The sequence below is a fragment of the Branchiostoma lanceolatum genome, chromosome 1 (genome assembly GCF_035083965.1).
Source record: "Branchiostoma lanceolatum isolate klBraLanc5 chromosome 1, klBraLanc5.hap2, whole genome shotgun sequence".
NCBI lineage: Eukaryota > Metazoa > Chordata > Leptocardii > Amphioxiformes > Branchiostomatidae > Branchiostoma > Branchiostoma lanceolatum.
In genome coordinates this window covers 32,399,634-32,411,724 of record NC_089722.1, presented here as the reverse complement: position 1 = coordinate 32,411,724, position 12,091 = coordinate 32,399,634, and the positions used below count along the sequence as shown (strand labels likewise).

The following is a 12,091-nucleotide window of genomic DNA, read 5'->3' as shown; positions in this document are numbered from 1 at the left end:
GGAATGTCATAAGTCATGACCTTTGAACTACACGCTGACTGAGATTTTTTTTTGCAGTGGTGGCAGGCTCTACTCGAACCATAACTTTCACCATGATTCAACAGATACCGGCTCACATATTAACTCTTCACTACTTGTATCGTTGCAGCTGACGTTGGACTCAACCTGTAGATCAAGGTGTGAACATGGAAGCTCTTTGTCTGACTCTGAAGCTGCCGGCGGACCTGGCGTGCTGCCTGGCGGTGGAGCTGAGCAGGTCCCCCGCCTACACACGACACTTCGCTCGGTGGCTCACAAGGACGCACCACGTGCAGGGACAAAACACAAACATCCCCTTTGTGACCGTCGACAAAATGTCAAGTTGTAACGTCAATCATTTAGTGACTGCCAGTCAAGAAGATATGGAGAAGAGCCAATTTCAGATGTTTAAAAACAGATTTTCGAACTGTGAAATTCTCTCTGTTTGTCTGAACTTCAACTTGAAGTTGAAGGATATTTCTGGCACGGCCTTACCAGTATATGTGACATTAAGACTGGAGGAACCAATGAACACCAGTACACAACGGGACTTGAGCTGGTGGGTACTGGTTTGTGTGTGTGTGTGTATTTGTATGTGTGTGTGTGTGTTTGTGTGTGTATTTGTATGTGTGTGTTTGTGTGTGTATTTGTATGTGTTTGTGTGTGTATTTGTATGTGTGTGTGTGTGTTTGTGTGTGTGCACGTGCATATCTGTGTGTACATATGTGTGTGTGTGAGAGAGAGACTCAGCGTGTGTGTATGCACGTGCGTGCGTGTGTGTGTGTGTGTGTGCATGTATGTGTCATACCTGTATGTAATCAATGAGGTTTAAATCAACCTCCTTGGTGTAACTGACATCAGGTTGATTGGGCTTCATGATATATTCATTGCATTTATTAAAGTTGGTTATCACAAATTTGCAGGCTTAGCCTAAAGGTAAAGATCTGAGGAGAAAGCATGATGCTTTTACGTCAGCTATAAGTAAAATGCGGCTTCGCACCCTAAGGCTAATGTAAAAACCTTGTTCCCTGTTGCCATCAGGAGTAGAAGGCTACAGCCTCTGGTGACTCAGAAGGTCCATCTGGAGAACCTGTTCTCTTACCTCTGCACTCTGGGAGGGGCGTACTCTGCTATGGGGGACTACAACAAGGACCATGTGAGTATGGCTATGGGACATGGTCAGCACTAGTGCTAATTGGCCCTGATCATGAGGAACTGGACTTAACTTAAGCTTAAAGGCAGGCTAAACTTAATTTCTTAAAGCATCCTGCAGTATGTTAAATATACCACTTAGACCATTTCTGACTTCTTTTACATGAATCCATCATAGATTTAGCGTTTTTACAATATTTGAAATTCGTGGTGTGCTGTGATGTAGTACTGGCAATGTCCAAAGACCTTTGACCTTTGTGACGTCAGATTCCGAGTCGGCCACACCTGCAGGAATTACTCCAGATGCCATTCCTCCGACTCGGAATCTGACGTCACAAAGGTCAAAGGGCTTTGGACATCGCCAGTATTACATCACCACACCGCGAATTTCAAATGTTGTAAAAACGCTAATCTATGATGGACTAGTGTAAAACAAGTCAAAACTGGTCTAAGTGGTATATTTAACATACTGTAGTATGCTGTACGAAATTAAGTTTAGCCTGCCTTTAATTACGATAAAACTGGAAATGCATAATATGCAAGCACTTTTTACATAATATTTACTTTCACTTCTACCCCGGTATGTACATGGTCTATAGGTCCCGGGTTCGAAACCACCGATATGCCCCGACATGGTGCCCTTGGGAAAGGCACTTATTAATTACACAACTTTCCTCACTTCACTCAGGTGTGAGTACCTAGCTTCGGTTAGGGACGGACAGTCCCATGTTTGAGTAGAGCCACACCTCAAGCACGTTAAAGAACCCACCGCACTTATAAAAAAGAGTAGGGGTCCTTCCCGGTGTGAGTGGTTCAAAACCTACAGTCCTATGACCGTATACGTACATGGGTTCGCTCTTAGTAATAGCCTCTGGCTAGTTGGGCAACCCTGGCATGTAGGAAAGTCGTGTAATTAATAAGTGCCTTTCCCAAGGGCACAACATAGGGGCATATCGGTGGTTTTGAACCCGGGACCTCTTGGTTGTGGGCGAAACTCCCTACCGATTGCGCTACACGATGCTAGCCTGGAATAACACAATGCCACTATGACAGTGGTACTACTTTGACAGCTTATATATACATTGTATTTACTTGCGTGTTTAGGCTGACCAGGCTGCGGTGGTGTCCCTGCGACAGCTGAAGATCGCCAGCACGTTGGGGGACCCAGTCTTACTGTCCTGCTGCTGTCTGTGGTACGCCATCAGTGTGATGCAGAAAGGACACTTCAAACAGGCCAAACACATCATCAGGTAAACAACTCTGCACTTAGAACTCACCTCTTATTATTCTATCCACAAGCAGGGCTGTCTCCAGGACCCGTTCTTTCGTCCCAGGACAGAAAGTTTTTCGGAAGGGGTTGAATTTTTTTTCCGTCCCAAAAATATCAATTTCATGAGATAAAACCGATGAAAATGTATTTTTTAAGCTTAAAATGACAAATTCAAGAATGAAAAAAAAAAAAATCGGCTTCCCAACAATGAGTGGGACGGAAAACAATTTAAAGCTGGAGACAGCCCTGGCCACAAGGGAATGAAATATATACTAAGTATAGTTCATCTAAGCTGATGAAATACATTATGAGAGATAGACTGTTCTGGACTTGTCTTTTTTAGCTGTCTGACCCAGTCGAGAGTAAAATATTGTTTCAGGTTTGCCTTTGTGTGGGTATCAGGACGATTCGGCCCTTAACCAATTCATGCAACTTAGACCAGTCAATTGGGCCCAACACCCTGGTCAACTCGGCCAGAGTTAGGGTTAGGGTTAGCGTGTTAGGCCATGTTGACCTGAGTGTTGGGCTGTGAGTTGGTCAAGGCCCGAAGCGTCCAACATCCTTTCAGTGTGCGCAGAGTATTCCACATCAATGCTCAGGCACGTTGATTAGATTAAGGGTCAAGGGATAATGTCAATCAATCAGACGCATGTTTATGACACCGATGCCTGCTGGTGTGTTACGCCTAATGGCGGTTGTACCGGCTTTATAGATACAGATACAGAATGTGGCTAAGCAACAGCTTTGATTTTTGTTTAAGTGACAGTACTTAACAAGGTTCATTTTCTGATAACATTCAATAATAACTGTATCATTCATAGAACATAATGATTTTTTTGTACCTTTACTAAATGTCCCATTTATTTGTATCTGCAGTAAGCAGTACCAGTTTTCCAAGACCCACGAAGCTGGAAGTCATCTACGGGTGAGTATTTGAGTCGCTGTTAGTGTGGCTGCACTTATCTGATTATATGGATGACATCTTCTAGGTACTCCAAGAAAAGTCCCCCTCCTCCCAAAAAAGTTACCTTTATTATGAAATCTATGTATATAAGTGATGAGGAAGGTTTGATAGAATATCAAAGGCACCCAGAGCATTTTATGAGGCTTGAAAACTGAAAATATCTTAGTTGCTGTTATCTTTATGAAATTGTCAATTAATGCTACTGTTTACCCCATCTCCGTGCATATTTCTTATCAAAAGTGCTCAAAGGCGACACAAAAATAGCCTACATGGTGATCTTTTAGTTTCACGCGCCTACTAGTAGTATAAATAGACTGATACCATAGCCGCCCCGCCCACCTCCGTAGATATGCAAAAATTTAAACATAAAAATGCAAATATTTGACGGACATGCAGTAACTCTCTCATTGGTCGAACCGCTAATTATGGTCAGGATGAGTCTATTAGGGCTTTTTTTTTTTCTATCAGTTCTCGGAACACAACGACATCGTATCTTTGCTGAAAGGTAATGGTTTCGTGTTATTGAAACTCACTATATAGGTGTAGGAATGACTAAATATTAGAGTTTTTTATTCAAGTTTCAAGCCTCATAAAATGCTCTGGATGCCTTTATCTACATTTTTGCTCATTTTTCAAGTACCTTGTATAATTCACAGTGTGGTCGCCATTTTTTTTTTTTTTGGAGTGGGGCAGACAAAAATTGATGCAAGCGTGGATGTAATCCGTATAACCAAGTCAAACTGGCCTAACAATTACTTGTATTGGAGTGTGTTGGAGTTAACTGTTATCAATGATGACCTTTCTGGGATCTGATAAGGAAAGGACAAATGACAGGTGGAGTAGTAAGGAAAATTGTCACTCAGGGAGAGAAGATGGTAGAATAGTGATTTATGAGTATGATACCTTATAATGGCAAATAGATCACAAAAAGAAGAAACAAGAAGGAAAGAAGTACAGTTTACACTAATAATTAGGAAAATGATATGTCCACAAACAGGTGAAGAGACATATCACATTGTGGCATTGGCAGCACAATAGTAGGGTGTGTGGCCAAGAACCCAGAGGTCCTGAGTTTGAATTCCCTGACATGCTCCAAAAGAGTATTATTCACTTACCAAAAAGAGCAGGGGTCATTCCCGGTGTGCATGGTTCGTACCTTACAGCCCGATGGCCGCAATCACAGCAGAGATCACTAGAGCGCTATTGAGGGCTGTCATGCCAGACTCTTGTGACAATCTGTTGTTGATGGGTAGGCCGAATACTCTCTCTTCGCAGCCAGGGGCTGAATTGCGAGGAGCGCACAATTGGCGGGGCTGAATCGCAAGGGTCTGGAGTGACTGCCATTCGGCGCGCAGGTGACCTTGATACGACAATTGCCCCATGTGCGGCCATAGGACTGTAGGTTTTGAACTACTTACACCGGGAAGGACCCCTTCTCTTTTCGATAAGTGCGCTGGGTTCTTTAACATGCCCGAGGTGTGGCTCTCCTCAAAAACGGGACCTCCATTGAACTTCCTATCCAAGGGACATCCCTAACCAAAGCTAGGTACTCATTTACACCTGTCGTGAGTGAAGTGAGGAAGTGCCTTTCCCAAGGGCACAAGATCGGGGCATACCGGTGGTTTCGAACCCAGGACCTCTCAGTTACGGGCGAAACACCCTACCGATTGTGCCACACATCCTGCCAACTGTATAAGCTCCTTGCGATATTCAGCCCCTGGCTGGGAAGAGAGAGTAGTCGGCCTACCCAATAACAGTATCACAAAACACGGGATACTTTGACATGTTGGAAAGTGCTCTATGTGGCAGTAACAACGTATTGTTGTGGTTTATTTCTACTTCAGCTCCAGAAGATGTGTCAAGGCATCTGGAACAAACTTAGGGCCATGAAGACAGTCACACGGACCAACCACCATCCAGCTCTCTAACCAACACCCTGTACTAGATGTACACTTTACATAATATCAGTTATTACATATAGGTGATAGGTAATAATGGTTGCTTTAAGAATTGTATCAAATTCTTTGCTGTTCTTGGCCGTTCGCTTTTAAGTACCAAATTCCATGGAAAATCGCACAATGATAATGTGTATCATAAATAACATACATGAAAATGGCAATTTTGATTTTATAGTAATAAAACTGAAAAATGCACATCTGTCAACTATTCGTATTAATTTTAGTATTGTTACCTTTGCAAGAAGGTTACGTTTTCAGTGGTATTTGTGTGTATGTCTGTCCGTGTGTGTGTGTTGGTGGACAGCATAATTCGAGAAGCTGTTAATGTTTGGAACCTTGTGATATTTAGTAGGTGGGTAAAGGGTGGGTAGAGGCAGTGGGTTGGTTTCTACTGTATCTAGGGCATGGTATTGGATGACGGAGCCCATCCTCTCCTTCAACAGCCTTTTACCTCCCCAACCAAAGTCAGGTACCCATTTTCACACCCGGATGGAGTGAGGTAAGTTGTGTAAAGTACCTTTCCCAAGGACATAACATCAGTGGCATGTCAGAGGATTTGAACCCAGGACCTCAGGGTTCTGGGCCAAACACCCTAACCATTATGCCAACAAGTAGGTGGGTAGGGGTCTGGAAAAGGAAGGTCAAGTTCGATAATGGGCCTCCTAGCAACTCTCTACATTACTGCAGCAGAACGTCCAGTTTTAATGTCCACCCACAAGTCTTTCGCATTTCCACATCTATATTGAGGAGGAAAGTCAAAAACTTGGCAATGGACGAAGATAAGTTTCAATTCTGCGGGTTTCCCCAGACCCATGACATTTTAGGGGCCCTGGTCAAGGACGCCATAACACAGCGGAAATCTCCGCAGTGCCCAGCCGTCAGCCCACTTTGTGTGCACTGATATCGAAATATAAATTTTACCAGAGATAAGTTCGGGAGACCACGCATTTGAAAGGTAATGTATTAGAAAATGTACCAAAATATATGCTGCATAAATATACATAGAACACTGAGACAGTACGAATCCGATACGTTCATCTGCTTAGAGATTAGTTATCTACTAGTACCAGATAAACGTGCTGACTGTGTGTGTGACTAAAAGTCTGTGCAAGACGGCACTAGACTGTTCATTGCCTGTGTTACTCCTTCACCACATCCCTTATGACTGAATCTTGAAGATTGCAGAATCATGACTTGATCTGTCAGAAGACGTCCTGTTGTGAAACATGTAAAACCAGGAACACAGTAATGTCAGACTCACTGGGTATAGGAATAGAGAGGACTTATAGGAAGTACATTTTTCTGTAGACTGTCCTTTGTACATATGTATGATAGTGATATAATCATTCTTTTCGGTTCTGTTTTAAGTAAATTCCCCCACTCCAGATACTTGAATAGTAAAGAGAAATGCATATTCCTTAGCCTCTACCAGGCTCCGCTGATCGCTGGGAAAACAGTAGAAATCGGCCAAATAGAGTGAATAGTATGCCAAGGGTAGTAGGTTGAATATATGGATGACATCCTAAGGGGACTCCAAAACTGATGCGTGCGAAGAAAAAAGGTTTGGCAATAAAAAAAGTTGCCTTCATTTTTACCATACGACCGCCATGGTTTACTACCCGGAAATAGACTGCCTGGACACTGCCTGCATGGTTGGTCATTTACACCTGCCAAACAGCACGGCCCGGCATGTACACTTTCTTCTGTGGGCCCAACATAGAAAATGCTCCACGGTTGCAAAATATTACAATGTAGATTGATATTCAACCATGCAAACGATGTGGTAAAACAATATAAAGTTTTCCTTTAAAAGTTTATGTTTTGTAATGGACATGAATCGTTAAAAATGCATCGTTTATACAACACCGGGATATGTCGCAATGCATGATTGTTATATATACTATCATACCGTAGCAGGGTGTACTTGGGCATTTCCGCCGGCATCCGTGGCTGTATGCCGTGTCAGATCCCCATAAATGGCCATATTACATATATTACCACAAAATGACACAAAAAGGAACTGATTTTGTTAAGAAAATGGACAAAAAGGTTACCAAAATATGGTGCAGTGAAGTCAGATTTAAAGGTTAGGTACTAATACCTTTAAAATACGCGTAATTCTGTTCAGCCATAATGGCTCAGTTGGTAGCGCATAGAGACTGACGCTCAGTGGGGACTGGTAGATCCCCTGTCCGAATCCAGGTTTCAACTTTCCTTTTCTTTTTCTGTTTTTTTTTTTTTACTTTTTATACAAGGAGGAAATATATATTGTTTTTTCTGGCGTGTTCTTCCTCTTTTGCATGATTTATGCAGGAACTTTCATTTCATTTCTTCCAAATGCGCCCCAGTTAGCTTTTTTAAAAAGCTTTCTTGAAGCTGACTTTGAAAACAGTTTATTTCATACCAAACTTCACAAAACTGAGAAAAAAAACTTAACACTGCACTTGTGCAATTTAGTTCTTTTTACAAACTATACTTCAACTGTTTCATCCCCACCACAATGAGGTCGTATGGCCAGCTTTTTTTAGAAGCTCTTGTTAAATCTATATACGTAGTCAGGAAGGATGAGCAAAACTAAACACACAGAGTATGGTATGCCGAATAATAGATTCTTCATTTTTTTGTTCTTTCATGTCTTCTTTGACTTTGGAATTGACTTTGGTATTCTACTACATTAGTATCCATTTTCCAAATCTTTTTGGGTGCAGTTTACAGCATACATTTTCTCATTTTGTTGCTACGTTGTAAGATGTACAGAAAACTTTGTTTTGTATAAACGGACGAAAATTGAAACGTGCACGGATGTCATCCATGTAATCAAAATCAACAGGGCCTTACTCAAGCAACTGGATAAAATGTGGAAACGGTCAGATGTTTCAAACAGTTAATGACCGCTGTCTGAAATGTCTGATTATTGCCAGATCTTATCAAGTTTATTCAGTAACTGTTATTTTGCATATCTTATTACCTGGATGTCTAACCTTCATCGACGGACGGATACATTTTTTGAACACTTAAGTTCAAAGGAATTTAACCCACTATCACAATGCTGTTTATAAAGGTTCATGTATCATAATTCAAGATAGTACATAGTAGTGTACCTAAATATTAAGAATTGCACTAAAGACATGTGCACTGCCAGGTATACATATTTACCATATATAGTCCTTTGTATAGAAGAATATTTATAATTGTTGGACAAATTACCATACATATGCATTGTATCTGATACAATTGTTGAGCACTTCAGTTAAATTTTATATATATATTGATTGCTCTTGTTATTATTTTGAAGAAATGTTTTTTGCAGCACATAATACATTATTACATATGTTTTAACAGATAATGAGAACTTAACCTATTAATCTTTTCCCATTGCTTTCTCATCAATATGTTTTTTCATATGTTGTTTTAAATGCTGCTTCAGCAAAGCGGAATAATCACAGTGAGCACATTTGTAGGGTTTCTCTCCGGTATGTTTTTTCATATGTTGGGATAAGCTCCAACTTTTAGTAGCCCTGTATCCACACTCCTCACACATGTAGGGTTTCTCACCGGTGTGAGTTCTCTTATGCCGGGATAATGCAGATCTAAAAGCCGTTCTGAACCCGCACTCACCACACATGTAGGGCTTCTCACCAGTGTGTTTTGTCATGACGTGTTCGTCTAAAAGGCCTTTTTGTACAGCAGAGTAGTCGCACCGGTCACATTTGTAAGGTTTCTCGCCTGTGTGTGTTTTCATGTGTCGCGTTAGGCCGGACTTAACAGCCGTGCTGTAACCGCACTCCACGCACACGTACGGTTTCTCCCCAGTGTGGTGTATCATCACATGTCGGTCTCGGTTATGCCTACCTGGAGAAGAGTAGTCACACTGGTCACATTTAAAAGGTCCACGCTCCTTTTTACATGTTATTTTGTGTTGGAATAGGAGTTGCCTATCAGTTGTCGTATATTTACACTCACAACAAACGTAGAGTTTCTCCGTAGCGTGTTTAACCAGGACGTGTTGGTCTAGTTGAGATTTATGCGCAGCAGAAAAGTCGCACTGGTCACATTTGTAGGGTTTCATACCTATGTGTGTTTTCATGTGCCGGGATAGGTGAGACCTAACAGCCGTACAATATCCGCACTCCTCGCACATGTAGGGTCTCTCACCGGTGTGTTTTACCATGATGTGTTGGTCTCGATCTCGTCTACCTGCAGCAGAATAGTCGCACTGGTCGCATTTAAAAGGCCCTCGCTCCCCTTTACATCTAGTTTTATGTATGGGTAGGAGTCGCCTATGAGCCGTCCGGTATCCACAGTCATCACACACATAGGGTTTCTCAGCAGTGTGTCTAACCATGACGTGTCGGTCTACTTGAGATTGCTGTGCAGCAGAAAAGTCACACTGCTCACATTTGTAAGGTTTTTCACCTGTATGTGTTTTCATGTGTCGGGATAGGTGTTGCCTATTAGCTGTTCTATATCCGCACTCCTCACACATGTAGGGTCTCTCATCGGCGTGTTGTGCCATGACGTCTTGGTCTACTTGAGATTTCTGTGCAGCAGAATAGTCAAATTTTAAGAGTTTCTCACCAGTGTGTTTTCTCATATGTTGAAACATGAGGTTCCTTTGCGCTGCCCGGAAACCGCATTTAAAACAAATGTAAGTATGCTCTGCCACGTGGCTGCCCTCCTGTTCTGCATGGCTCTGTACAGCTGCCTGTGAGTGTGACAAAACTTCTTCGTCAGACCCGGTACTATTTACTCCGAACGATTCGTTGTTTGGAACGTTCCTTTTCTTCTCCTGCTGCCGCTCTGTGACTGTTGACTGCCCCCCCATGTTATTTATCCCCGTATGTCCTGTACGGATCTGTACATGCAGAAGTGATGAGACCCCCTCCTTAGACTTGGTACAGTTAAGGTCGCACGTTTCCTCGCTTAGACCATCTCGCTGCCGGCCTGTGTCTGGTATCTCCTCCTTAAGCTTACTGTTGTAAGACTCGTTCCAAAGATGCCCATTTGGTAGGGTTAGACCGTATGTTTCCTGGTCCTCGCTGTACACTTCCTGGCATAGCATGTCCTGTTGTTTATCCTCCTGCCATCCCATGTCTCCAGTGTCCTCCTCTTTGATGTGTACCTTTTTCACGGTTTGTTCTGGAGGCCCACATGTTAATTCATCCATCACTAGAAGAGAGGCAAGAAAATATTGGAAATAGACAGATCAGTCTGCAGATAGAAAGACTAATTTACCTCTTTAAAAAAGAGTACTGGAAATACATACAAAGTAAAAAGTAGACCTGCTTTTCAGCTTATTTTTTCAGTAAAATGACTGACTGACTGACTGACTGACTGACTGACTGACTGACTGACTGACTGACTGACTGACTGACTCACTCACTCACTCACTCACTAACCCGCTCACTCACTCACTCACTCTCACTCACTCACTCACTCACTCACTCACTCACTCACTCACTCACTCACTCACTCACTCACTCACTCACTAACCCACCCACTCACTCACTCACTCACTCACTCACTCACTCACTCACTCACTCACTCACTCATCACAACCAATACCAAATGCTCCTTTGGTGGCCGGCAATATATATATATGGAAAGTCTCACACACACATCGAAAAATAGTACTCTTCCATTGACCCAACATATGACCTGGAAAACAGGAAGCTTGTAAGCAGGAACTTGCTTCATTATATTTATCACCAAGTCTGTGATCTTTGACCCCACTTCCTGCTAGTCTCTCAGTGCGACGTGACTAGAATGTGGACAATTTTAATATTCAGTTTCTTCTTCTTTTAGCCGTGTAGAAACACACGAACTCGTTTGCGCAAAAGTATCTTCCAAGACTTACTGCTTGAGGACACAACAACATTGTTCACGATTTATGAAGATAATTTAAAGATTCAATAATAATATTAATCGATCTACTAAGTACCCTGCCCCCCTCCCCGTCAAAGACAGACACAACTTCTATTCGGATCTACCACTCAACAAGAGCCAACCAGGAAGCATTAATTAACGTCAATCAAAGGTCTCACCTGTCGGTTCCCGATCTTAGCGACTTCAGAAATCCCGTTAGGATAATTACATCAGTTCAAGGAAGACGATATGACGTTCCCCAAATCGACGAATAAGCCAGAGAACTCAGGATAGAGGTCACAAACCTGATACTCACTTGAGTAAGGGGCAAACCACAGATCGCCGCCTAACGCTTTACTCTCGTGGTTTTGAGCATAGTACCAGTAAAAAAAGTTAGCAACATGACGTTCTATATTTTCTATTTCCACCGTCTTCTATGTGATGTCAACCCAACCAAACGGCGCTTTTAAAGAGGTTGCGTTTTGGCTGTGCGTTTTCTTGTGGACAGGGGCTAAGGCGGGCAGGCCTCCAGATGTCCCGGTCACACATAGCGGAAAATGGCTCCCGATCACTAGTCGGCGGTAGTTCGTGAGCAGGCTAACCAGTTTTAGGCCACGTCTATCTTTTAGCACCAACCATGCCCTACCCATCCCCTAAACCAGTAAATGACTTTTTGACTGAGCCCCAAATGCTTTCTGACCTACTCCCAACCATCATGCCTCCATCCGAACCAAAGATACAACATTCAACTTCATTTTTCTACAAATCAAAAGGAATCTGCGCAGCGGAAACACTTGGGTACTAACGATAGGTATATTCTCTAGCAGTTATGACCAAAAATCTAAATTCTAACTGCTTCCCGTA

The 12,091-nt window shown here is 42.5% G+C and overlaps 2 protein-coding genes across 2 annotated transcripts; one reads left to right on the top strand and one right to left on the bottom strand.

Moving 5' to 3' along the window:
* Positions 1–43: 43 nt before the first annotated feature.
* On the top strand, positions 44–5,557 carry LOC136449269 (uncharacterized). Its single transcript, XM_066449238.1, has 5 exons — positions 44–577; positions 1,060–1,174; positions 2,275–2,420; positions 3,317–3,365; positions 5,249–5,557. The coding sequence occupies exons 1-5, from the start codon at positions 186–188 to the stop codon at positions 5,330–5,332; spliced, it is 786 nt and encodes a 261-aa protein (XP_066305335.1). The 5' UTR covers positions 44–185; the 3' UTR covers positions 5,333–5,557.
* Positions 5,558–7,739: 2,182 nt separating this feature from the next.
* Positions 7,740–11,624, bottom strand: LOC136449265 (zinc finger protein 431-like). The gene is made up of 2 exons (XM_066449226.1): positions 11,407–11,624; positions 7,740–10,531 (listed from the first exon to the last, which is right to left on the bottom strand). The coding sequence occupies exon 2, from the start codon at positions 10,527–10,529 to the stop codon at positions 8,724–8,726; it is 1,806 nt and encodes a 601-aa protein (XP_066305323.1). The 5' UTR covers positions 10,530–10,531; positions 11,407–11,624; the 3' UTR covers positions 7,740–8,723.
* Positions 11,625–12,091: the final 467 nt, after the last annotated feature.

What these genes read in the sequence shown, in the direction of transcription:
- LOC136449269 (XM_066449238.1), top strand. Translation starts at nt 186, where the DNA reads ATGGAAGCTCTTTGTCTGACTCTGAAGCTGCCGGCGGACCTGGCGTGC. An exon ending in GGGACTACAACAAGGACCAT is followed by an intron (nt 1,175 to 2,274) that starts GTGAGTATGGCT and finishes TTGCGTGTTTAG; the next exon opens with GCTGACCAGGCTGCGGTGGT. An exon ending in CAGGCCAAACACATCATCAG is followed by an intron (nt 2,421 to 3,316) that starts GTAAACAACTCT and finishes TTGTATCTGCAG; the next exon opens with TAAGCAGTACCAGTTTTCCA.
- LOC136449265 (XM_066449226.1), bottom strand. Translation starts at nt 10,529, where the DNA reads ATGGATGAATTAACATGTGGGCCTCCAGAACAAACCGTGAAAAAGGTA.